The sequence below is a fragment of the Phaenicophaeus curvirostris genome, chromosome 16, assembly GCF_032191515.1.
Source record: "Phaenicophaeus curvirostris isolate KB17595 chromosome 16, BPBGC_Pcur_1.0, whole genome shotgun sequence".
Lineage (NCBI taxonomy): Eukaryota > Metazoa > Chordata > Aves > Cuculiformes > Cuculidae > Phaenicophaeus > Phaenicophaeus curvirostris.
The window spans coordinates 236,741-261,734 of NC_091407.1; the positions used below are offsets into that span (position 1 = coordinate 236,741).

The window sequence follows — 24,994 nt, forward strand, 5'->3', positions numbered from 1 at the left end:
AAGGCAATTGTATTAACATTATCAGGTAGCCCATTTTTAAGAAGGCATAATAAACATACATAAGCAGTTTATGGGATGATGCTACTATCAGTATTTTGCTTTTTAATTGGGTCTTCGTGCAAATTACTTGAACAAATTGGAGTAAGACTGAAGAAATAGAAGTCTTTATGCACAGATTTGAATCTTTGCGTATTTAATCTCTAGATTTTACTTTATGAAGCTTCTAAAGAGAGTGTAACGTGTCACACGAAGGGAAAGAACTTGAAAGTAAAAAGCTGCCAGTGCTTTAGTCTGTGTAAATTCGGGAAAAATTCTATCCTTTTAAACTCTATTGTATAGGAGTTGGCCAAATTAATTATTTTAGCTTCAGATGGCCCACACAAATGAGGGAACAATTGTGATCAATGGGTTTCAACTTCCATTTGTCTGTAAACCAAATTACCTTAGTGACAGCAGTTAGGTGATTCTCTTGGCAGAGACATGTGAGGCAGTAAATCCATATATCCTAGCAGTCATTGTAAATTGTACGTAATCGCTTAAATTGAACATGGACCTGCAGTAACCGCTTGATGAGAACATGAAGGTGATGATAGAATTTATTGGCACAATTTCATTTCAAGTCAGGGTTGTTTTCAGTAGCGCTAGCACACACACATGTGAACTAAATAGATGCCAGTTGAGGGTGGGTGTTGGTTTTTTTTTTTTTTAATTGTTAACCAAGATATTTTAAGTTCTTTCTAGAGATACATATGTGCAACAAGTACAAACTGAAACTTCAAAAACTGTCACAATAATAGATTAAATTTAAGTTTTTCATGTTAAGTTGTGTCCTTCAAATGTGACATTCTTCTAACAGTGACATTTCAGAATTTTGAGAGGAAGCCAGCCGTGTCTGTTCTGGCTTCAGAAGTAGCACTGCCTGACTATAAAGATAGTTAACAAAAATTTGGACATTGTTGGGAGAGTAGACTTTTTGGGGTTTGGTTTTTTTTTTAAGCAAGAACCGAAAATTACTGTTTACAAGAAAAAAGGAAAGTTTCTCCATTCTGTCATTATTCAGAACTTGTAGCTTCTTGTTTCAGTAAAAATAGATATTAATTTTAAATCCTTGAAACCTTGAAAAAGGTTAAATCCTTGAAATCCTTGAAAAAGTAAGACTTGCCATGTCTTATTTTCACATGACCTTAGAAGCTTTGCCATATTCTGACTAACGTCTGCCATCTCACTTCAGAGCTCAGAGGTGAGACTGTCCCACCTTTTCCTTATAGTGAGCAGGCCAAGGCTCGTACTTTAAAGCTAGGATTTTTACTGTAACCAACTCACTGTAATTAATTATTTTTTAAAAAATAGAAAAGATTTAAGCACATGTTAGAAGTCAAAGCTGTCAGATATTTAAATGAACAAGTCTTTAGCTCTGCTCAGTATGTTCTTGCAGACCAGTTTTCTGTTTCCAGCGCTTGTTCTGTCTAGCACCCGTAAGTAGCATCCCAGGCCTGTGCAATTTATATAGTGATCTTAAGGTCCCTAGTAAGGTTGTTGCTTCTGGGGCTTTTCCACAGGTATGTTCTGGTCTGCCAGCTAGCTTCCTGCTACACTTAGTTTTCTCTAGTTTGTGGTCTAGAAGCTTTCCCTAGCTGAGCATCCTCTCTTCCACCTGGGGAGAAAAAAAACCTATCTTCCTCCTTCCTCCAGAAGTTCTACGTGATCCTGTGGGCAGCAGTCAGAACAAGGAAACCTTTTCCTTTGTGCTGTAGCCATGTTCTTCAAGCAAAACACAAACTACAATGTGCCAACAGTAAGCTAGATAAATGAAAGTTATACTGTCTGTCACAAAATTTTTTCCTGAAAGTAGCTGAGCGGTTTATTATAAAGCAGTTCTTTGGAAGTAGTGTTCTCAGTTTTGAACTATTATCCAAGTAGTCTTGAAAATATTCTTTAAAGGAGACCACTTTATGATTCTTTGGGTTGCTTATAAAGTTTTAACATTAAGATCTCTGAATACTAGCTGCTAATACTTAAATGCAGTTTAGAGATTAAACTTTGATGTGATTGGTGTGACTGGTAGTATTTTGCAAATATTTTTTGATTGAATAGACTTGTCGCTAATGTGAATAGTAGGAATAAAATTGAAGTCCAAAAACCAAGCTTTGATTTTTACAAACTTAGCCTTCAAAGGAAGGTAATGCTTTTTTCACTAGTTATTTTGGTCTCTTTCATTATGTCAGCAAAGTTACAGAACTTCCTGACTTGCTGTTGAAGCGTGGTGGCCAGCGTATAGGATAACTTTCATATAGCTTAATGATGAGTATAGGTAATATCTTTAGTTTCAACTTCTTGTAAGAGTAGAACTGATTAAAAACAGACTTTGCCTTAGGATTGTTTGGCTCTTTCAGGCCAGTTCTAGGTGAGGTGAAGAGGGTGGTTAGCAGGACAGTGGCATTAAACTTCCAGAGGGCAGACCTTGGACTGTTGAGAATGCTGGTTGGCAAAGTCCCATGGGAGACAGTCCTTAAGGGCAAGGGAGCCCATGAGGGCTGGGAGCTCTTCAAAAAGGAAATCCTAGCAGCTCAGGAGAAAGCCATCCCCGTGTTCTGGAAAAATGCTGGCAGGGTCAAAAAACAGCTTGGTTGAGCAGGGAGATTTTGAGAGATATCAAAAAGAAGAGGAGAGTCTATGAGCTTTGGAAGAAGGGACAGGCATCTTGGGTGGACTACAGGAGGGAAATAAGATCATGAAGGGGAAAAATCAGGAGGGCTAAGGCCCAACTAGAAATTAGATTGGCTAAGTCTGTGAAAGATAATAAAAAATCTTTCTATAAATGCATTAACAATAAAAGGAGGACTAGGGAGAGTATTCAGACCCTATTGGATGCAGAAGGAACAGCAGTGACAGGGGATGAGGGAAAGGCTGAGGTACCGTCTTTGCCTCAGTCTTTAATTGTAAAGAAAGTTGTTCCCTCTGTGTACAAACCCAGGAGTTAGAGGAGCAAAATGAGGCTCCTATGATCCAAGAGGAGGTGGTCAGAGCCTTGCTTGCCCAACTAGACACTCGCAAGTCTCTGGGGCCGGATGGGATCCACCCAAGAGTATTAAAGGAGCTGGCGAGTTTGCTTGCCAAACCCCTTTCCATCATCTTCCAACAGTCTTGGAAGACTGGGGTAGTTCCACTGGACTGGAGGCTGGCTAATGTTGTGCCCACCTATAAGAAGGGTTGCAGGGAGGATGCAGGGCACTATAGGCCTGTCAGTCTGACCTCAGTGCCAGGGAAAGTCATGGAGCAGGTGATCTTGAGTGCGATCATGAAGCACATGCAAGAGAACCGGGTGATCAGGCCCAGTCAACATGGGTTCACAAAAGGCAGGTCTTGCCAAACAAACCTGATCGCCTTCTATGACAAAGTGACCCACCTACTGGATGAGGGAAAGGCTGTGGATGTATCTTCTTGGACTTCAGTAAAGCCTTTGACAAAGTTTCTCACAGCATTCTGCTTGAGAAACTGTCAGCCTCTGGACTGGACAGGCGAACACTCCTGGGTGGAAAACTGGTTGGATGGCCGGGCCCAGAGAGTGGTGGTAAATGGCATTAACTCCAGCTGGAAGCCAGTTACAAGTGGGGTTCCCCAGGGCTCAGTGCTGGGTCCTGTTCAATGTCTTTATCAATGACCTGGATGAAGGTGTTGAGCGCGAATAGCACGAGGATTAACAAGGCCAAATGCCGGGTCCTGCACTTGGGGCACAACAACCCTGTGCAGTGCTACAGACTAGGAGAAGTCTGGCTGTAAAGCTGCCTGGAGAAGAAAGACCTGGGCGTGTTGGTTGACAGCGACAGAACATGAGCCAGCAGTGTGCCCAGGTGGCCAAGAAGGCCAATGGCATCTTGGCCTGGATCAGAAACGGCGTGACCAGCAGGTCCAGGGAGGTTCTTCTCCCTCTGTACTCGGCACTGGTGAGACTTCTTGAATCCTGTGTTCAGTACTGGGCCCCTCACCACAAGAAGGATGTTGAGGCTCTGGAGCGAGTCCAGAGAAGAGCAACGAAGCTGGTGAGGGGGCTGGAGAACAGGCCTTATGAGGAACGGAACGTTATTGCTCTCTACAGCTACCTGAAAGGAGGTTGTGGAGAGAAGGGACCTGGGCTCTTCTCCCAAGTGACAGGGGACAGGATGAGAGGGAATGGCCTCAAGCCCTGCCAGGGGAGGTTCAGGCTGGACATTAGGAAAAGAAATTTTCACGGAAAGGGTCATTGGGCACTGGCAGAGGCTGCCCAGGGAGGTGCTTGAGTCACCTTCCCTGGAGGGGTTTAAGGGATGGGTGGACGAGGTGCTGAGGGGCATGGTTTAGTGTTTGATAGGAATAGTTGGACTCGATGATGTGGTGGGTCTTTTCCAGCCTGGTGATTCTATGATTCCTCCTTCTGCTTTTCTACATTATATTAATTTTCTTTTTAAAATTATTGCAAAAGGTCAGTGTGCTTTTCTGCAATTTGACCAGTAGCTTTTCAGTCACAGTGTATGAGCAAACAATTGCTGTCCTTGTAGTTTCACCCACATATGGCTGTACTAGTTACTGAGTTGGATTGGTAACTTGACCTGGGTTTAAAAAATGCCTTTTCTTTTTTCAGCTGTATCAGTTTCTCCTTGCAGTTAAAACTTCCATTGTAGCTCAGTGCAGAGGAAAAATGTTGACTACTTGACACTACTTATGCATTGCTGTTAAGTGGTATTATTGTAGCTTTGCTCTCCCTTTTTTACTTGACTTGCCACAGAAACACTTGTTTTCTAGGATACTGTCTAAAAATACTTCAAATTTCCTAGAATATTGCATATTGAGAAACAGACCTCTGTCCATGTGACCTGACTGTAGCCTTCAAACTGTGGGAAATAACATTTTTTCGGTTGGTCAGTATAGCTTTTAAATAGAATAGAACAACCTTACTAGTTTAAATTTTCTGCTCATAGATGAGAACTCTAACAAACATAATCATGGATACTTAATTATGCATTATGCTGCAAATCAGTGTTCATAACCTGTGTGGTGTAAGTTCATCTTGCAAGATGTGGTTACTTTTGTAACATACTTCAAGTGCACTTAGTATTAAAGTCAGTATTTATGCTGTCTCTCTAGGCAGCGTGTTTGTGTGTATGTGCTGTTTAGAGACATAGTTCTTTGACCAAACAAACAAATATAGGATTTATCTCAGAGGATAAAAACTGATATTAGTTAATTTGGGTGTATGCCTTTCTGTTTTGGCTAAGTCTGTTCTTACTGTTGGCCACTGCATTGGTTTCCTCAACATGATAAAGCCTGCAGGAGGGCAGCTTAACTAGTATTCTGCTGTGAAGTTATTGTTGTATTTCAGTGAACTTCATCTTTATGGAAACTGCTTCCTAGGAAACTAAACTAGTTACTGGAGTACTTCATAAAGCAGCTGGTTCCAAGTATTCTGTGAAAGCTTTTTCTTCAGGCAGGTCAACTTAAACCAAATCTGTGTTGTCCTGTCTGGATGATGGACAAACTTCATCCCATGAAGTCTAAACTGTTTTTACTGACTGGCTGAAATAACTATTTATCCTTTGCACTCGAGTCCAAAGAAGGCTGTGGCTCTTACCAACAGTGACATTGACGTTATTTCAGATGAAGACGTGAGCACAAATCATGGGTTATAAATGGAACTGAGCGTCTTTTGACAATCTGAAGTGAAATGCGTCTTACTATGAAAGCATAGATCTGAGACTTGCAAGTTCTTTCCTGCCCAGCTACGTGCTCTATTATGGGGGTCATACCTGCCTGATGTCTTCCAGAGGTGGAACATGGTCATCTCCCTTCTATTCCTCCTTGGAAGATGTGTCCCCCACTCTGCTTGTATTGCCCTCCCTTTAATATCAGGAAGGGTGCCTTTAGGCCTGATCACTGTCTCTCCTGTCTGTTGGTCTCTGGATAGATGGCTTTTATGTGTTTCTTTTTTGAGCAATAGCACTGCATGTCCTGTCAATATCTCTAGGAGGTGTCAGAGTAAGAACGTCTTTCTCTGTTTCCTTGCAGAAGCTGTGTTTTGAAGCTAGCTTGGTTTTCGAGGTGTCACTCTCAAAATGACAGTTATGTTGAATAAGTGAAATTATTACTATATAAAGGAAAGCTTATTAAAAGGTCTTTAGGTAGAAATTTGCTAATGGTGCTTTTCCATTTTGCTTCAGGCTATTTCTTATGAGAGTAATGGACATACCATATCTCAATTTGGAAGGACCAGACTGTAAGTAGCTTATTTCATTGTAAACTTACTACCATTCTGACAAATTTCCTGGAGGAGGAAGTGTAAAGATTATCATATATCTAAAACGTAGGACATTGGCTCTGTTTAGGTAATTAGCTACTTAACAAATGATCTCAATGTCCCCCCCCCGTTTTTTGAATTAAATAATCAAACCACAGGTTCTTCAGCTTTAACCAGAGAATAGTCTGCATTATAAAGAGAATTTGACTAGAACAGTTTAAACTATTGTAACTAAATTTAACAGTCTGAAACTAACAGCATTATGGTTATTTTGGATCATTATTCTTAAGTGCTGTACAGCATACAAGGTGAGGTCTTATCACTTTCCCCCTCTCTCTCCATGCCAGCAGTGAATACAGGATGTGACCTAGTGAATGGCAAATGGTTTTGAAAGTCTTCTGGCCACTTCACTTCACAATTTGTGTGCAGCAACACCTTTACTCAACTTCAGTCAAAGCATCAGAATTCTTTTGCCACGTGAGATAATGATAACATAAATGGAAAGATATTACTTAAAATACTTTTATGTTGTGAGTTATTTTAGGTTAGAGACCTGGGGCTGTAATAAGTTCCTAATACCTTTAAATGAAAACAAATTTTTCCAATATAAAGGCCCTTATTGTTAACAGATTTTACTTTACGAGGGAGAAAACTTTAGATAAGGGTTACCACTGATGTCTTGACTCATAAAAATATGAAGCCTTTGCAGGTCATTCTAGTCTTCAACTAGATGAAAGCTTAAGTTTATATGTGAAGTCAGATACGCAAATGTCTTAGTTATACCCATCTGGAAGCAATATTGATGGGAAGACACTTTACATTCCATACATTGGAAAGCTCAAACTGAAGGATGACCCTTTATTACATGCTAGTTTAGTCATTGCAGAATGCTGTTCTAGAAAGATGGAAATAACTTGCTGGAGAGGAAAATACATACTGTAAGGGCATATATTTAATTTTTAAATGCAGTTCGGTGATCAGACCACTGAGCTCTGGCTCTGTGGATCTGTTGGAATGATTATCTAATTATGTTGCTTACTTATTTTCCCAACTGTTTCCTATTAAGTGGAAGAATGGATAAATACTTCAGGTCATTGAGAGAATGCCAAAGCTCCTAAACTGTAAAGATGCTACTTCCTCTTGCTAGCCAACTTACAGGATTGTTTTGATACTTTGCCAAGAAGAGTTGCCAAAAAAGATTCTGCCTCTGAATGTCTGTCTCTTTTATCTGAAAGCCACTCATGTAGAACAGAATGATGCATGTTACAGCAGAATCTGAACCAGTGAGACTTTCTGAGATTCTAAATGGGAAGTCCATGTAGAGTGGCATGTTTGGCTGGATGCTCTAGGAACTTTTGTTGCTATGCTGAGATGTAAACACCACTGTAGGCTGAAGAAGCAGTCTGATTGGTTGTTGTCTGTAGGAAGCATTTTTGCAGAGAAGCAAAGCCACGCAAAGAATAAGGCTGCACTTCTGTGGTAGATAGACTCAGAGACTGGGTTTAAAAAAAAAAAAAAAAAAAAAAGAGGCACAGCTAACTAGATGACTGTTGTAAGTTTTGTGGTGTTTGTCGGTGTGTTTGTCCTGTAGTGTTATAGCTAGTTTGTACATTTTTTTCCAGAAGTAATGGGAGTTGGGTGACATATTCTAGGTCAAATAGTATTGAATGTGTGAAAGTGACTTTCATCATCTTTTGTTACTGTGTATTTAAAAACTCCTTTAAAAAGAATGAAGTTGCTGCTCAAGATGACTGCAAAGGAGAATATGAATCAAATATTTCTTACCCAAGTAGGTAGAAGATGTAGACGTTTAGTGGAAGATTATTTTCCCCTTTGTTAAGCATTCATTATTTCAGTGATGAAATGCTGAGTTACAGCTGTTATTTTTACTCTTGGTACTTGCATAACGGTGCTTCCATGAAGATTTTTTTTTTTTAGCATTTTAGTACTATAATTGAGTTCACGCTGCAATCTCTTCCTTAGAAGATAGATGCAATTGAAAATCTCTGTCCTATTTTTACGGCATATTTTGATCAGGAACTGAGAAACCAGGAGTTTGACACCTTTAAGTAACTGCTGCGTTTGGTTGGGTTTACACATGATATTAAAAAATGGTTTGTGAATAAAAATTCCATGAACCATTTGGGCAGGGATGGGAAGGCTCAAAACCATAGTGTATAAAGATCTGTTCTATCTGTTTAGGAGACACTGTAGCTATTGGAAGGTACAGTTCAAGTTCATGCAAAAATGAAGCCTTACTTGTGGAACAAAATTACATCTAGACATGTCCATACTTTGTACTGTATTGCACATACCAATCTGAGTAGAGCAGCACTCACTGTAGTTACCAGTCAGAACTGCATAATTTCATAGACCTTAGTCTGTTTTCTTCTTTACAGAAAAAGGGAAAATAAAGAAGCTACATGACCATATTGGATACCTTTTTTAGGATGTTCCAAGAATACCAGCAGTGATTCTTAGGTTAACAAATGCTGTTTTCTTTCACAGTGCAGCCAAAACGAGATCATGTTCTTCATGTTACTTTTCCCAAAGAGTGGAAGACTAGTGACCTTTACCAGCTTTTCAGTGCCTTTGGTGAGTGATGTAGTCTGTCCTTCTTTATATGTTTCCTCTCCCCTCTTTGTCATTAGCAAGTACCTCTGGTTTTGTTTATTATTTTTCATCTGTGGATGTAGATGTACTCGTAGTATAGGTAATGATGAATTGCTTTTTGTAATTTTTGAATGGTGTCCTTTGGACTTGATTTGTAATGATGTGTTGAAAATGTCTGCTCTGATGAACATTTCATTAGAAATCTTATGTGGTGCTTGTGGGATATTGTGGACCTTTGATCCTTTTATTTATAGCCTCTCCTGGGTGGAGGTAAGACTTTGTATAGATGGGTAAAGGGAATGGGGATTGATGTGAGAGGGAGGTGAAGGTTTTAGGAATAAGGCTCATCCTGCAGTCCACTTAAAGGGAGACACTAGCTAATGTGAGTCTAGGCAAGAAAGCAAGCTTGAAAAGAGCTGATGTGATTCAAGATTGAGAATACTGTCCAAGTCAGAAGAAAGAACAAAAAAAGCTGTTTAATAACTGAAGACTAGTATCCCGCTTGTTCCTGTACTGAGTATTAGTATATGGAGATCCTAATTAATTGACAGTGATCTCTTGATTCCTAACCGTTGCAGCCAAAGACAGTTGTTATGCTTTGCATTCTTAAATTGGAACAAGAAGGATCTTTCATACAGCCCTGTGTTGGATGTCGTTTCCAAGATTTTAATTGCAGATTGGTTTCTAGTTTCTTAATGCTAGGTAAGATAGTGCTTCATAAGAGATATTTTGGGCCTGCAAATAATTTTAAATTATTTTTCTGTTGAAGTAGTTTGTATCATGTTGTTGTTGTTTGGGTTTTTGGTTTTTTTTTTTATTTATTTTTTGCAAAGAGGTAACTTCTTTCCATTTAACAAACCTTCAATGTAAACCAAAATTGTTACCCTTATTAAAATGTTTTGCATGCTTTTCCAGAAATATTTGATTGCAATACTTAAAATAAGGTAAAAATAGTTTATTAAATGTCACATATAGGAGATACTTATACATCTTGTCTTCCTCAAATTGTGTAATAAGAATGTTAATGGGAAATTGCTTTAGAAAAAAGAGGCTATTTATCAAAGTGTTTATTGGAGAGGAATCGCTTTCTCATTAACAAAAAAAAAATCTTCACATTACATTAGTCTTGACACTTCTAATCACAGCCTGATTGAATGAATTTGTAATTTCACTATTCCTCAAAATATTCTGCTTGGGCACTATAATTTCCCTTTTTCCTGCTTCCGGTCTTACTTTAAGTCCTGGTACCGATTTTGTACATTATATTATAATTGCTGTAAAACCTGCACATATTTATACATGTGTTTTAAGTTTATAAGGGACAAGAAGGTGCTCTGTTAGGAAGTGGACCTTTCCCCTTTTGGAGTCAAGGATGTTAAGACATGTCCGTTTAGCTGGTACTTGATCGGTGTACTGCACTTGTTTTGAAGTTATAGAATCACAGAATTGTTTAGGGTGGAAACGACCTTTAAGGTCTTGGAGTCCAACCATAAACTAAAGACTGCCAGCTCCACTAATCTGTGTCTTTGAGCACCACATCTACAAGTCTTTCAAATGCCTTCAGGGATGGTGATTGACCACTTCCCTGGGTAGCCTGTTCCAATGCTTGATTAACCCTTTCAGTGAAGAAATTTTAATACCTATTCTGAATCTCTTCTGATGCAACTTGAGGTCATTTCCTCTTGACCAATTGCTTGTTATGTACGACTTAATGATTTAAATCAGAGTTTGTAGCCTGGCAAACAGATTCAAGGGCAAACCTCAATGAAACATCCATTGAAATAATTGCTGTGGTACCCATAAGGAAATTTTATCACTAGTGAAAGGATGGAAGTCCCTCAGTGGACTTAGTCTTGTCACTCTTGTGCTTGCTGTGTGTCACCAGGCAGGTTTCCAGAATGATACTGTTGTTCTCCTCTTCCCCTAGAACTGTGACTCAGTGGTATGTGCAGGGTCTCTGGACCATTTTTCTCACTGTGATCTATGCTGCAGCACGGTGCCAGCATGATGCTTGGTAGAATTTAGTATTCCTGACGGACAATGCGAGAATGCCAAAAATTACTGAGATTTTTCTAGGAATGCAATTACAGGGTAAGAAACAACAGAGTTTGGACATGATTCCTGTAGGCTTTTACAGACCTTGCCATAATCTTTTTCTTTATTCTAGGAAACCCTCCCCTTCAGTGTCAGCGTGCAACGCGAGCACAGATCACTCCCACCAGGGGTCACACTTGCACATCTCAAAACGCTCTGCAGTTTTGAAACTCCCGTTTTTCTCTCTTCTCCAAATTTCAGAGCTGAATGTTTGCATACCTGGATTTACAACTCATGGTCTTTGGGTATTAGTTAATCTATATTTTGGTTTAGGTCTTATTGCCATGGCATCTCAAAACAAACTTCAGATTATTTCTTCCAGAATTCTAGGAGTACCCGGGCTTTTAGAGTTGTAGCTGGACAGAAGCAGAGGTGCAATGTGAGTTACGTTGATTTGGCAAAAGCCCCCAAAATATGGCAGCAGCAAACGTGAATTATCCCAATTTATCACACCAGTTAAACAAAAGTATTTTGAAATTAAGCTTGTAGCTAGATTAAAAACCAATTGTTAAATTCGATAGCAACATTAGTCTGATTTTACAGAAAAATTTACTTGAATTTCTTTTACCCTAGTGTGAAATGAAGAAGTTGTAATCTTCCATGAAGCTTCTAATGAAAGCAGTGAAACAGCTGAAGGGGCTGCAGTGTCAGACTTGGAACTGTTTTATGCTTGCTACTCGAAAAGGAGTGTTCATGATTCATAAGTCTTTCAGTACTGTGTGCATACTGAGTGGACACCTGTTTGTAAAAGATATTTTTATGGTCTCATGGGTGAATGGAGTTTCACTGTACAAGTACTTGCAGTACTAGGCAGTCTCTTTCTTTAAAGTCTCAGATGCGTAGTCTATTTGGTCATGCTGGTGTGACATATGAAGGTATTAAAATAGTATTTGCTGCAGTACAGCTTTTGTGAAATAGTGAAGCTCCTCTGTACTTCTTTGATATGTCTCTTTTCCTGTCTTCCCCATAGCTGTGTACAGGGAAATTCCTTTGAATTTCCTTTTGAAGGCCTAGCTGTCATAGTTTACTTTGTCCCTTATGTGGAAGCCTTTCCATATATTTGGTCATTCTAGTGTGAAAACTGAAGGAAAATCTGTTTGACTGACAATCCATCAGTATAATTTTATTCTGTGGATTTTAATGTTGTTTGCATGTTTGTGTTTATAGCTAGAGAATTTTCAAGTTTATAGGAAAAAAAAATGTTACTTCATACCTTCATCTCAGAAGCAACAGACCAGATTTTCATGTACTCATATTTGGGTGAAGATGTTTATTTCCCTTGACAATTTTTTACTTGATGTTCCCTTTTTTTTTAGCAAGGGACATTGTTTGACAGTGCATGTAGTAGCAAATAGGCAAGGGGTCATACAGGCTAACATTTGATCTATTTTAGGAGTGCAGAGAGTGAAATCTGGTTTATTTCTCTAGAGCTGGTATTCTGTTACATTGCTGTATATGGCTTATTTGGATTAGCCTTGCAGTAAGTAGGCATGCGGCTTTGATTGCTACATGTTGTACTTCAGGTGCAGATGCGTTTGCTTTTCAAATCTTTATTGCCCTTTCACCGTACTTTTGAATTTCACAGTGTTTACCTAGTGCTTAGTGATGTTGCTGAGTAATTTAATTTATTAATTTGTCCCTCCTTGTTTCTTAATCCCGAAAAGTGATGTAGAGTCTTTTAAGCATGGAGAATTGCATAAGAGCAATTATTGCAACTCCCTTCAGATTGTAGCTCAGTGTCCACTATTTAATGTTTGACTCATTCCTAAGGTTAAATATTTAAAATTTTTAAGTCGAAGTATAAAGGTAGCATACGTTGGCAGGTCTTGAAACCCTTGATTATCTAAAATACTAGAATCATAGAGTGCAGCATCATTTTTGCAGCAATGAATAAGCGTGTGATACTGAAATGCTGTGGCAACAACGGGTTGGATTTTTATTTATTTATTTTTAATTGGTCCTTAGTGAAAATGTGGGCATTTAAGTCCATTTGAGTAGAAGCTGAACTCCTTCAGGTGATTTTTAGTCCATCTGGATCCTCTGTGATATTTTATTTAGGGCAGGCACAATTGCAAGATGCTTTGCATCCTTAAGTCCCTACATAGTGTTTAAAGAAATTCTAATGTTTGAATTCTCCGTGTAGGCTCTTCTTAATAGTAGCCTTAGCCCTTTAGTATAGGGAAATGTCAGAAACTGTGCTTGAATTAATTATGATTTTGGCAATGATAAAAACGTTTATAACTTGAAGTCTTAAATAGCTGGCTATTTAAGTGTATAGCATGCAAACTAAATCTAACGACACTTTTATTTTTTATAATTAGGAAATCTGTTTATTATCAGGCTGGGTTTCAGAAGAGTCTACTATAACCTTGGAACCTGTAGGCTAAATTAGATTTAAATAGATTAAACATCTGAAAATAAAATGCATTTTAAGCCATTTTGCGTCATTATTTTTAACCTTGTAATGTGAGAAGGTTAACTGGTGGTATAACGTTATAAATAACTTGATTTCCTAGTCTGCCTGAAAAAAATTGCAGCAATCTTCAATATCTTAATTGTACAAACTTAGATGAGGACAGGAGATGTAAGTTGCTCTCAGACTATAATAAGACCTTGTGTCTGGAGTGGAGATCCTTTCTTCCACTTTTCCTTGATCATGAGCTCTTCTAGTGCTAATGTGACACTTCAAGCCGTTTGCATAGAAAATGGACTAACTGCTCGATGAAAGGAGGAACTTATTTCCAGTCACTGTTCCATGGTCACAGCTTCCAGATGGGATTCCTAATTTTGTGCATTTGTCCTCATATTTATTCAAATTCAGTTTTCATTGTACATCCAAGAAATGATGTATAGTATGATCCAAACAAAACAGAGTTTGAAGATTTAGTGTTGCAGTAACTGGAGTTCTCCACTGCTGTGAACAATCTCTTCCTCCCTCCCCAGTTTATTATGCTGGGGGTCTGTACAGTGAGTGATAACTGGAGCTTGTCTATGCAGTGTCTTTAGGAACTGCTGCAGTTCTGAAGGATGGATGCATTTTAAAACCAAAACATCTGTTCTTTATGTTGGTACAGAGCTGACAATTTTCAGATAAAAATTGCTTCAGTTTTTATTTTAGAATTACACTGAACACTTGAAGGGAGGACTAGGAAGACCCTAATAACTTGAATTGTTGTAAGATTTAAAAAATAAAACAGCTATGAAGAAGCAGAATACTCTGGAGTGAAAAAAGTACTAGATGTGTCAGATTTTCCTTTTGGTCCTTACTCTCGTGGATCTGAGGGCATACAGGATGCAAATGCAGCTCTAGCAGTCACTGCCTTCTGAGCAGTTCCAGGCTTATGTACAACCGTGTATGCACTGCACAATTTTACAGAGCACAAAAGCCTTCTCAGGTGAAGTTACTCGTACTTGACTGTATTCTTTTATGCTATGGCACATCAGCTAAAATCTGTGACTAAGCCTAAGATAAAAATAGTCATGATAATTTCTGTTGCCTTTTCCAGGTAACATTCAGGTGTCGTGGATTGATGATACATCAGCATTTGTGTCATTGAGCCAGCCAGAACAAGTACAAATAGGTAAGTGTTTCTGAATTTGCTGCAGTAGTAAGACATGACTTCAACTGGCTGCTTTAAAATGCTCTGAGCTAACAGGGTCTATGATTGTTACAGCAGACCTACTGACTTGGTTCAGATGCTGTAGGAGGAACTAAGATTTTGTAGTACCAGCACACGTGATGCAGCAAAGACAAGCCCAAACCGGACTTGGTTGAGAGAGTTATGTTTCATCTCATGACCTTTTAAGTACCTGAACCTGTAGGTAGAGTAATGTTAGTTTTTTTCACTTGATGCAGTATTTATTGAGGTTATTTTACTCTTACTTTACACAAAGCAGAGCTACCAAAGAGTTTTTTGTTCTTTTCCTTCAAATATCTTTTGGACTGATGTATATGTTCAGTTTGATTTACATTTGCAAGTAACAAGTGATGTGGAAATCTTTTGGTGTATTGTAGAACATGTGCAAAATAGTGATCTCCTGATAGTCTGGACTGCTAGTGTGTCTACAGTTTGTGTAGTAATGACATGCAATCTCTCCAGACGTTTGTTTTTTTTTAAATTTTTATTTGAACTTTGGGGCTTAGCTTTAAAAAAGTTCATGGAAGTATACACATTTAACTGTGTTTTCTTAGAAGTTGATTGGTTTGGGTTTTTTTTAATGTATTGCTTCTTCATTTGGGTTTTAGGAGAGCGATTAGTTTAAAGAAAAAATTTATGCATGACTATGTAAACACTCTTAGTAAACCCACACTCTTAATTCACATATTAGGATAGATAGCAATGTTTCACTATTTAGGGTTGTGCAAGGTGTCTTAGAAAGAAACTTTTCCAGTGTAAGAAACTGACTGAAAACATAGAGCAAAACATTATTTAGGTATCATAAGAAAAATACGGAGTAATAATGCTCTTGAGAAATCATCGCGAATTAGGTAAGAAACATAGGAAGAGACAAACATCTCTGAATTTACTGAAAACATTGCTTCCAGTTATGGAAAAAAAATCTCTTTGGGGGTGTTAGGGGCTTGGGTTGGGGTTTTTTTTCGTTGTTTGAGTTTGGTTGTTTTTTGTTGTTGTTTTGCTTTTAGGGATGGTTATGGTTTTGTTTGGTTGGGTTTTTTTAAGAGTTTTGGTTGACTGTAGTTGGATCCACAAGCTCTTAGTGATTTCTGTAGTTCTCTTGTGCATGTAGTTGAGGACTGACCCTTAAACTTACTGCTGAGAACAATGTCTGGAAGTGAACAATTATACATCATTATTTGGGATACATTATGGTAGTATTTACTCAAATATTGTGGAGCCAGTAAGAGTGGCAATATAAATAAAACTTTTGATTAAATGACTGAAAGTTTGCTGCTCTTGAGAGCTCTCCGGCCAGAATTTGCACTGTTAAGTTCTAAAAAGAAAAAAACAAGATTAGGAAACCCCACTGACTTCATTATCATCTGTCTTAGGAAGCTCAAATAAAGAAGCTTTCAGGTTCTGGATGCATAATCAGTGCATCTCTCTAATTCCTTATTAACATCCTGTGAGCGTGTATTATACTTCCCCATACATAAATATCTCTGCAGAGGATTTTGAGTGCTTGTCAGCAGCCTCTTTACTGCAAATGTTCCATAGCAGATAGAGACGTTGTATCTTCATCTATATGGAGAGATAGGGATCATATAAGGTCTAGTGAGAAGTTCCAGGTAAAGAATTATGTCAAAATAAATGTGCCCTTATTTTAGCTAGCTCTGTAGCTCGGGAAAGCATTGCTAGCAGTACATGCATATGTCATCTTAGTTTCTTAGCTCTGAAGCATTCAAGGCTTGTAAATTATATGCGTTATAGTTAGCAATGATACCAGCAAATAATCAAAGCTTTGAGGGAAGTGCAGCAACGATTACATTACAAGATTGGAGGGAATAAGCATCAATCTGTATTATCGTAAGTAAAAAAGTACTCTGAGCTGTGCAATCACAAATGGTGTGCTTGTGAAGTAGTAACTTATCTGAAGCTTTTTGTTTCAGACCTGATTAATCTCATTCAGAGTTTCTTCTCGATATGTGAGGTATAGGCTGAGAAAAAAATTGAATAAGGGGTTGGAATTGTGCCACCTTTTTGTCTTTCCAGGAGGTCTTCTATGTGGTGAAATGCAACAAAGTTGTGTTTTCTCCTTTTTAGTTCAGGTGCCCTGATGTACAACACATCTATATGTCATTGTAACTTTGTATAATCCTGTGCCTTTTTTCTTTCCACTTTTCAGGCCGATTGCTTGTTTCTCTGAGTAGGACTAGCAGAACAATTGGTTCTCAATAAAAAATATGTGCATTATGCCATTTCTGAAGCTGAAAGACTTCCTAGATGCTGCTACAGCAGCTTCCCCACTCTGCCGCCTCAGTCGCTTACCTGTTGCCTGAATGCTTGGCGTACACATTCACCACTGCTGGGTTGATTTTTCTGATGTTTTTTTTTTTTACAGCAACTACATATTGTGGAAAGAACTGAATATCTGCAGATAATTTAAACAATCTTTCAGGCACTGCTCTGTGTGTCTTTTTATGCTTTGACAAACAGGGAGGCTTGTTCTGTGGCCTGCATTCTAGGAGACAAGTTATTTATTTCAAAGCCCCAGTGATTATAGTCTGTCATAGATTTTTATGAAATCAGGTTAGTAAAATCTCATTTACTGAAAGCAGTCAGCCAACCGAGCTGATAAACTATAGCAACCTCAGTTACCAAAAAGCTGTGTGATTATTTTTTTATTGTAACATCACTTAAAAAGCTTGGGGTTTTGGGGGTTTTGTTTGTTTTTTTCTTGTAATAAATACTTAAAATCAATTCTGTTATTATGTTTCCTGATCTTAAATTCTTTAATGAACTGCTTTGGCAATAAAAGTCACTATTTCTACTTGTGATTTAGTGAGTTGCTTAAGTGAAAATCCTAGGAAAAAATAATTATGTGGCCTGATTTTTAACCTGTTTATATAAATACATCTGCATCTTCTGCACTATATAAAAGGCCTTAGAGAACTGTCAAACAATGTGATACAATACAAGATGTTGCTGCAGACATACATTTTTGCTTAAAGCTGTTTCTGGCTCTGAGCTGGTATTGATATGTGTAGTTAATGAATCACACGTGTGCAATGAAAGCATTTATGGAAAATAAATGAATCGAGGACATGAAGGACATGTGGAAGTTTCCCAGTATTGATGAGGTGGTCGATTTGCATCATATCTGAGTCCATGCACTGCAAAAATATCCAGACTTGTTTGGCATCTTTTTAATAAGGGAACTGTGTGGGGAAAGCTGTGAAAAGAGGATCAGTTTGTAGTAATCTGGATGGAGTGTCAACTGATTCTAGGTCTATGAATTTTTTTTAAGTCAGTTCAGATCTGAGAGGTGTCTTTATTTTTCAATTGCAGTGATGCTTCAGATATATATCTTAAATCCATCTTGTTTTTCCATCCTGCTTTGAAAACTTTGAAAAGTTTGGCTTTTTGAGATTAATTTTTACCCAATTAAAAAAAGGGGAGGAGGAGGTTGGAAGAGAGGACTTTTCTTCCTTTGAGTTGTCTCTCACATTTCAGCTAATTATAATTAATTTTCGCATTTGTGTTTAACCTTTACATCAAACAAGTGACAGATCTCTTAAAATGCGACACTTTGTGTAAGCTATGCTACGCTGGTTCTGTTGCTTCCAGCTCTCCTGGCTTCAGGTATTTTAAAATGGACTAGAAAGTTGTTCATCTACCCCCGGGAATATGTTGAATTTCTCATGATAATATGCATAGAAATCCATTCTGAATATGTAAGTAATAAAACGTATCTGTTCATCCTCCAGTGCTCTTTAAAAGTGTTCCTGAGCTATGGAATATCATGGATGGTAACCATTAACACCTAGTCAAAACCTGATTGCTAAAACATTGGTCCATATGCTTTTTTGTTTAAAAAGTTGAAATCTGTTTAGCTGAACTGAACTCATGAGTAGCTCTTCAACTTTCACATGGTAATCAGTAATGTGTATGTGGCAAGGAAGAATGCATATTACAGGTTTTTAACTGTCCAAGTGTTATCCTGAAGGACCTATGAATCTTTGCATAGCGTAAAAAGGCTTGTTCCCTCTTCCACCTATTTCCCTCTGAAAAAAAGGAGTATGGGAAAGGGCAGGATTTTTATCGGCAATTTTGGAGCTGCTCCTATGTTTCAAACTGCATGTAGCATACTTGAAACACATAAACCAGAAACTTTGGGAAACAAGGAGCAAATCCCTTAACCTTCTCAGTTTGCTGCTTACCGTATCCAAGAATCTTCACTTTATTTGGTTATTGGCAAACTCCTTAATTTATTACTAGAAAAGGCTTATTCTTGTATGAAATAACATTACTCGTTACAATTAGAACATAAACTTCAGCTTGCAGTGGTAGCTACATTAAGACAAATGCTAGTTAACGGTTTAATAATCCCCACGGAGGGAGGTGCCTGCTGTGTCTATATGCAAGCTGTGTCTGCATGTTGAGTGGTCTTGAGTTTCAGTGGGCTGTGTTCTTGGAGTCAGTTATCACTGTTCCTGTGTTGTCATATTAAAGCCAATGACAAGTTTGTGGTGGTGTAGATGCCTCTAATTAGTCACTTTTTGAGCATGCTCTCCTGATTTCCAAGTTACCAGCCCTGGGGAAAAAATAATGACCAATAAACAGGCTATTTTCTATTGAGTTTTGCTATTCAAGGCAGGTGATTAGTAAGAATTTGTTAAGTGGTTGTACATCGTAAATGTCCTCTTGTTGGACATCTGGGAGAAAGAACTTAACTGTTGCCAAATTGTAATTTATTTGGTCTTGGGATTTGTCATAGGTGGGGCACATGATAAAGCGGTGTGTACTTGTGCACTCTTAGAGTTGATAAAAAGAAGCAGCTTCAGAATGAATGTTTGGTGTACAACTTCTGGCTTTTATGGCTTTCAGCTTGCTAGATTAGCCTGCTTTTGGATGCTATTCAGCTTCTTACATTTATAAAGCTGGTTTTCCATCTGGAAAGATTGGTATGAAATAAGTACTCTTTCAGTGCTTCTTGACTTAGAGTTTTAGGCCTCACACAAATAGTCTAGAAGTGGTAGGGAAGATGGGAGAGTCTTCAGCTTGTCTTAACTTTTTTAGTAAACTCCATATTTTATTCTAATTAATAAATTGATGTAACCTGAAGTGACATCAATTTCCAGTGATTTACAGTTACATCAAGTTACAGTGATTCAGCCAACAGCTCACCACTTTGAGGCCTCAGCCAATGCTTGCATCAATGAAGAGTTCTTGTTATTCATGGTTTCCTTGAATTTCATTGCAGCCAACTTTCAGTGACTCTCTAGGTCGCTGCTTTATGAAGAACCTAAATGCACTCTTAAAGGGAGGTTTCTTTACATGGCTTTGCACTTGCAGAGCCTCTATAGGCCATCTAAAATGTACTCTTAAAAACTGTTGTTACAGCAGGGTGCACTAATTTCTAAAACATGGGAGAAATCTTCTGTTAAAGTGCTTGAAAGTAAAACTGAGTTTCCATTCTGAGACACCTGACAAAGTTATATGGTAATGGGTAATAATGGACAAGTTTATTTTCCTTAGCAGCTAGCACTTGCTCTTCATTCTCCTTACCCAAGGCTTAGGTGCAGTTCTATAACCTGTATGTTCTGATTTTCAGCAACTTCTACAGTATTTTAAGACTGTTGCACTTAGAGTAATTTTAACTTGAGAATATTCATGAGAATTTTTTTCTTGAGATTTTAAAATGCAACAAATACACTTAGCCTGAAATTTTAAATACATTTGAAAAGCAACTGCATGTCATAAATGGCAAGCATTGAAAAAATGTTAAGTTGTTCCATGTGTGAGTGCCCTGATACGTGAGATCATACAGAATTTACTGTGTGCAAGATGTCTTCTTCCTCGAGGCAGTGAGTAGACCGATGTAGTTAGACAGCAGGGGAGCAATGGACTAAAGCAGGTGCAGCAGCTGAAATTGTGATGGCCTTTAAGTGATTCTCGTTTAAGTCACTAATCTTTCTGAACTTGCGAGTTTCTCTGACAGGGCTGGACTCTACAGTTTGAGTGTTTTGTAAAGTTTATTACAGAACCTTTGACTTAACGTGAATGTTTACCTCCACAATTTAAGAACATGCCTATGTTTTTTGAGATTGTGTGCATATCAGTCTCTTACCACTGAATTTGGGGAAATGGCAGGTAGTACCTACTGCATTACCCAGATTCTTTGAAAAATTGTATTTCACATGTCTCTGTTGTCACCAATAAGATAATGTGAAATTCATGTCAGATACATAACTCCAGGCAGGAAACTCCCTTACTATAGTCTGAAGAAGCTGGAGTCATGCTACAGTATGTCGAATGTCAGGCATTAATGTTATTTTACTTTTTATTCAAATTAGTGCAGTCTCCAACAGTTTCTCTAGCTTTTTGTGATTTCCCTTTATCGGATTTTGGATTCTTAAGGCCCACAAGGTTTTGATATTTTAGGAAAGCTTAGTTCAAGTGTTGCATCAGTAGCTTTGCCTATGATGCTAAATTTGCAGTGTTATGTGATACATAAATGTGTATACATACCTATGCACATATGTGCAGATATATACATAAATTTTTGGTATTTCTCATGTTAATTTTTGAGTGGCTTGAATTCTTGTGCTGCATCAAAATGGCATTTAAGATAAGATATTAATAGTTGCAGTAATTGTAGTAAGATGTAATCACCTTGTGGATATGTGCTTTTACATAATTTTCCTGCAAGGTGAACTTCTTAAAAACATCCTTTACCTTGATACTGTGTATAGTTTTTCAGAAGATCGTAATGATTTTGTTATATGTGCTGGATGCTGTACAAAGACTTGAATGAAATGATTTCACTAGGAGGACCTAAGCAGTTGGTCTGTGGATTTTGAACTCCTCATGGGTTATAAGAGAAGTCACAATAGCAAAGTTAGATTTAGTTTTATTTGGGATACGTTTTAAGATGAGGACAGTATCAACCCATTTGTTTGATGCAGTAGTGAAAGTAGTGAATATGTTAATTTGTGCAGTGGGGCGCAGTCTTTCCTCTAAGAAAGGGTATCTATGGGTGAACTTATTATTGGGATAGTTCTTTTTGAAGCACCTGATGTGGAGCATTAATAGGTGCTTTGGCTGAAAATGGCTGTGTTAACCTTAATATTCTTCTGGACAGCACTGCCATGAGGATGTCTCCAAGCTCAGCTTGCTATTCTTGTTATGAAGTTCTTAACAGTGTCAGAAATGTCATCTGATTTTGCAAGAGTGTGCTTCCTGTGATTGCTCAGCCTTAGCCGAAATGTTTAATTTGCTGGTATTAAAACATAGCTAAGGGTTTGTGCTAAGGAGCAAGGTAATGGCATTCTCCCATTTGTTACCAAGATGTTCGATGCAATTGGCTGCCTAGCCAGACCATGAGTTCTGTACCATTCCAAAAAGTCCTTCAGATCTGAGCTGTCTGTGCTTTAAGTAATCATACACATTGAGAACTTTTATCTGACTTTAAAAGGGAAGTGTTCTGTGCATTTTACGTTTGTAATTTGTAGACTAACAGCTCTGAACGTTTTACCGATACTCCTGGAAACTGAAGTTCTCCAGTGTCGATTTAAAAGCATTTCTGTACTAGTAAATGCAGGGAATGAGATGTGGTGAATTTCTACTTGTGTTGTTCAGGAATCTTGACTATAACAAGAAAATTAATTGCTGGTTGATAAATTATAGTCATGGTCTTACAGTGGAACCTGTGGTAAAAATCATAATACAGACAGCTGTTTTAAAACTTTCAGCATTAGTGATGCCAAATTAAGAGGACTGATGATAGGCTTGCCTTCAGGTACCTGCAGCTCTATTTTTACATCATCAGTTTAAAAAAACAAACAACAAACCAAACAGACACACCCCACCAGTTTGAATATAGTAGTATTTTTCTTAATATAGTGTTGGAAGTTTTTGACTGTCTTTTAATTTGACTTGGATTTTTTTGAAATGGGTTAATACATTTCACAGATTTTGGTTTTTTTACTGAGGTATTTAAACAGGGTACAAAGGCCGAGTAGCTTGGATTCTTTTAGTAATTAGTTAAAATCCTTAATAGCAATGTGCATACATGTGCATAGTGTTAAATGTCTTGGTGGACTATGCTATTGTCTGTATTCTTTGTTGAGGGAAATTAAGTATAAAATGTTCTCTGTGGATCCTCCTTTGCCATGCATTTGTACTTTGGCATTTTACCTTTCTTCTGTAAAATCATTTTCTTCCCAATCGCCTGTTCTTTTCCCATTTTCTCCAAAATGAAGAGACAAAACCAAGAACTTGTTGAAGCAACATAATTTATGATTGAATGCTACAACAGTACTAAGACTTGAGACTTTCTAATAGTTACATTGATGCTGCTTTCCTTATCAGTGAATAAAGGACAGAATTAATTGTTCTGCTGCTGAGACAGTCAACTGTAGTTATATTTCTGAATGTACTTTGACTAAGTAAATAGTTTTTAACTCTTCAGGACTTTTGAATCTTTCAAGTGATGCTGAGTTGCCAAATGACACTGCTTTATAGGTTTCAAACAATTAGGCTTCGATTTTCTTTCACTGATAAAAGCCACGTGAAATTGTAAATGAATTTTATCTCCTGACCTTGGAGCAAAGCCAGACTTCCCCTTCATGATGCCTCAATGCAGGATGATCCTGGAGGATCTTTTGTAAAGTCTTGATACTTTGTTTGAGTTAATTCTCTATTTAATTTTTTTTTCTATAAACTCTTTGCAGTGAGGGTTTTTCTTCTCCTTAACCTTCCTTGAGGACAAGGATCTCAAGAAGCACGCTGAGGAAGTATCACTTCATTCGGCAATGCTGGGCAAGTCTGCTGTAGTTACCTTGGCATGTGCAAGAGGATTTTGAGGCAGCAGCATGGCTGTTATGGAAAATGGAAAGCAGGCAGTCAGGCTTTCTGTAGCTGAATTAGCAGTTATTTTTTGCTCTCTTGAGTCGCAGTTGAAATAAATGTTTGACTCTATTACAAACAGACCTGTGCAGCATACTTCTGTTGAAAGTGGAGAAAACTGTTTTCAGGATAAGGTTTCATCTCAAAAGCTTTAGCCAAGGGTATGCTGAATACATCCAACTCAACGTAATAGTTGACTTGCTCTGGTGGGTTGATGACCAAGGCTTCAAAGAATCCTGTCTGTCATATGTAAGTGTCTGGCCCTGGTAAATTAAAGAGGCCGTAGGTGAGTTTTATATAGTTTAAATGAGGTGGCCCAGCACACTCTTGAGCTGAATCTTGAATGTCTCCAGTGCAGAGGAATCTGCCGCTTCCCTGGGGAGATTATTCCTATGTTTAATGGTTCTTGTGGTGAAAAATTTTCTTCTGGAATCTGATCAAGATCTCCACAGGAGCAACTTGTACTTATTACCCCTTGTCTTTTCCATGTGACTCCTTGTAGAAAGGGAGCCTCCATCCTCTTGGTAGACACCCTTTAGTACTGGTGCATGGTAATAAGGTCACCCCTAAGCCTTCTCTCACATCTGAACAATCCCAGTTCTCTCAAGCTTACTTTGCATGGTAGGTTTCCCAGTCCTCTGATTGTCTTAATGGCCTTTCTCTGGATCCTCTCCAGCCTGTCTGCATCTCTTTTGTATAGCGTGTACCAAAACTGGATGCAATACTGCAGGTGCAGCCTGAAAAGTGTCGAGTGGGACAATGACCTCTTTATCTCTGCCAGTGATGCCCTTCTTGAGGCATCCCAGCATCTTGTTGAACTTCTTTGCTGCTGCAGCAGACTGTTCCCTCACGTTGAGCCTGTTGTTCACCAAGATCGCCAGGTCCTTCTCCACAGAGCTGCTCTCCAGCCGGGTGAAACCCAGTGTGAGCTGCACTCCAGGGTTATGGATTCCCAGGTGAAATTTAGGACTTAGCATTGTTGGGATTATAATTGGTTACAATTAATATTATCAGGCTCTTTATCTGCCTAAGAACAAGGACTTGGTGGGAAACCATCTTTGTTCACATTCCGCTTGGATCGCTCATGTCAGTCAGCCTGTTTAATAGTTTTCTGAATAACTAGACAAGATGCCATCCTCTAGACACGTTTTTCCTAAAATAGTGTGCAATTACGATTAATTAGCTGTAAGATGGAAAAATAACTTGGCGGCTGCAGTTAGTGTAATGAAATGCAGCCATGTGGTGTTGGTTACTAGGTCAGGTTTATCACAGAAAGATTTGTCTTCTCACTTATGTTTTAAATAAATAAGTAAATAACCTCCCTAGGTACTCTTTAGTTTGAGAGCAGTGAATTTCTTCTGTTGGCAATGCAGGGCGATATAAGTGCATTTGCTTTGTTTGGCAATATGGACAGCAGTCATCAAAAAAGCATCAGAGAAAATGTGTCTTAAACTTTTACAGGGAGCGGCTCTTCAGTTCAAGACTGCGC

The 24,994-nt window shown here is 38.2% G+C and overlaps 1 protein-coding gene across 1 annotated transcript in view; it reads left to right on the forward strand.

The window, feature by feature from the left end:
• Positions 1–24,994, forward strand: part of PARN (poly(A)-specific ribonuclease) — a 53,152-nt gene that overhangs the window by 17,028 nt on the left and 11,130 nt on the right. Inside the window, exons 19-21 of the mRNA XM_069869728.1 lie at positions 6,192–6,247; positions 8,777–8,863; positions 14,482–14,556. Coding sequence (XP_069725829.1) covers positions 6,192–6,247; positions 8,777–8,863; positions 14,482–14,556 — 218 coding nt within the window. The remainder of the gene's footprint in view (positions 1–6,191; positions 6,248–8,776; positions 8,864–14,481; positions 14,557–24,994) is intronic.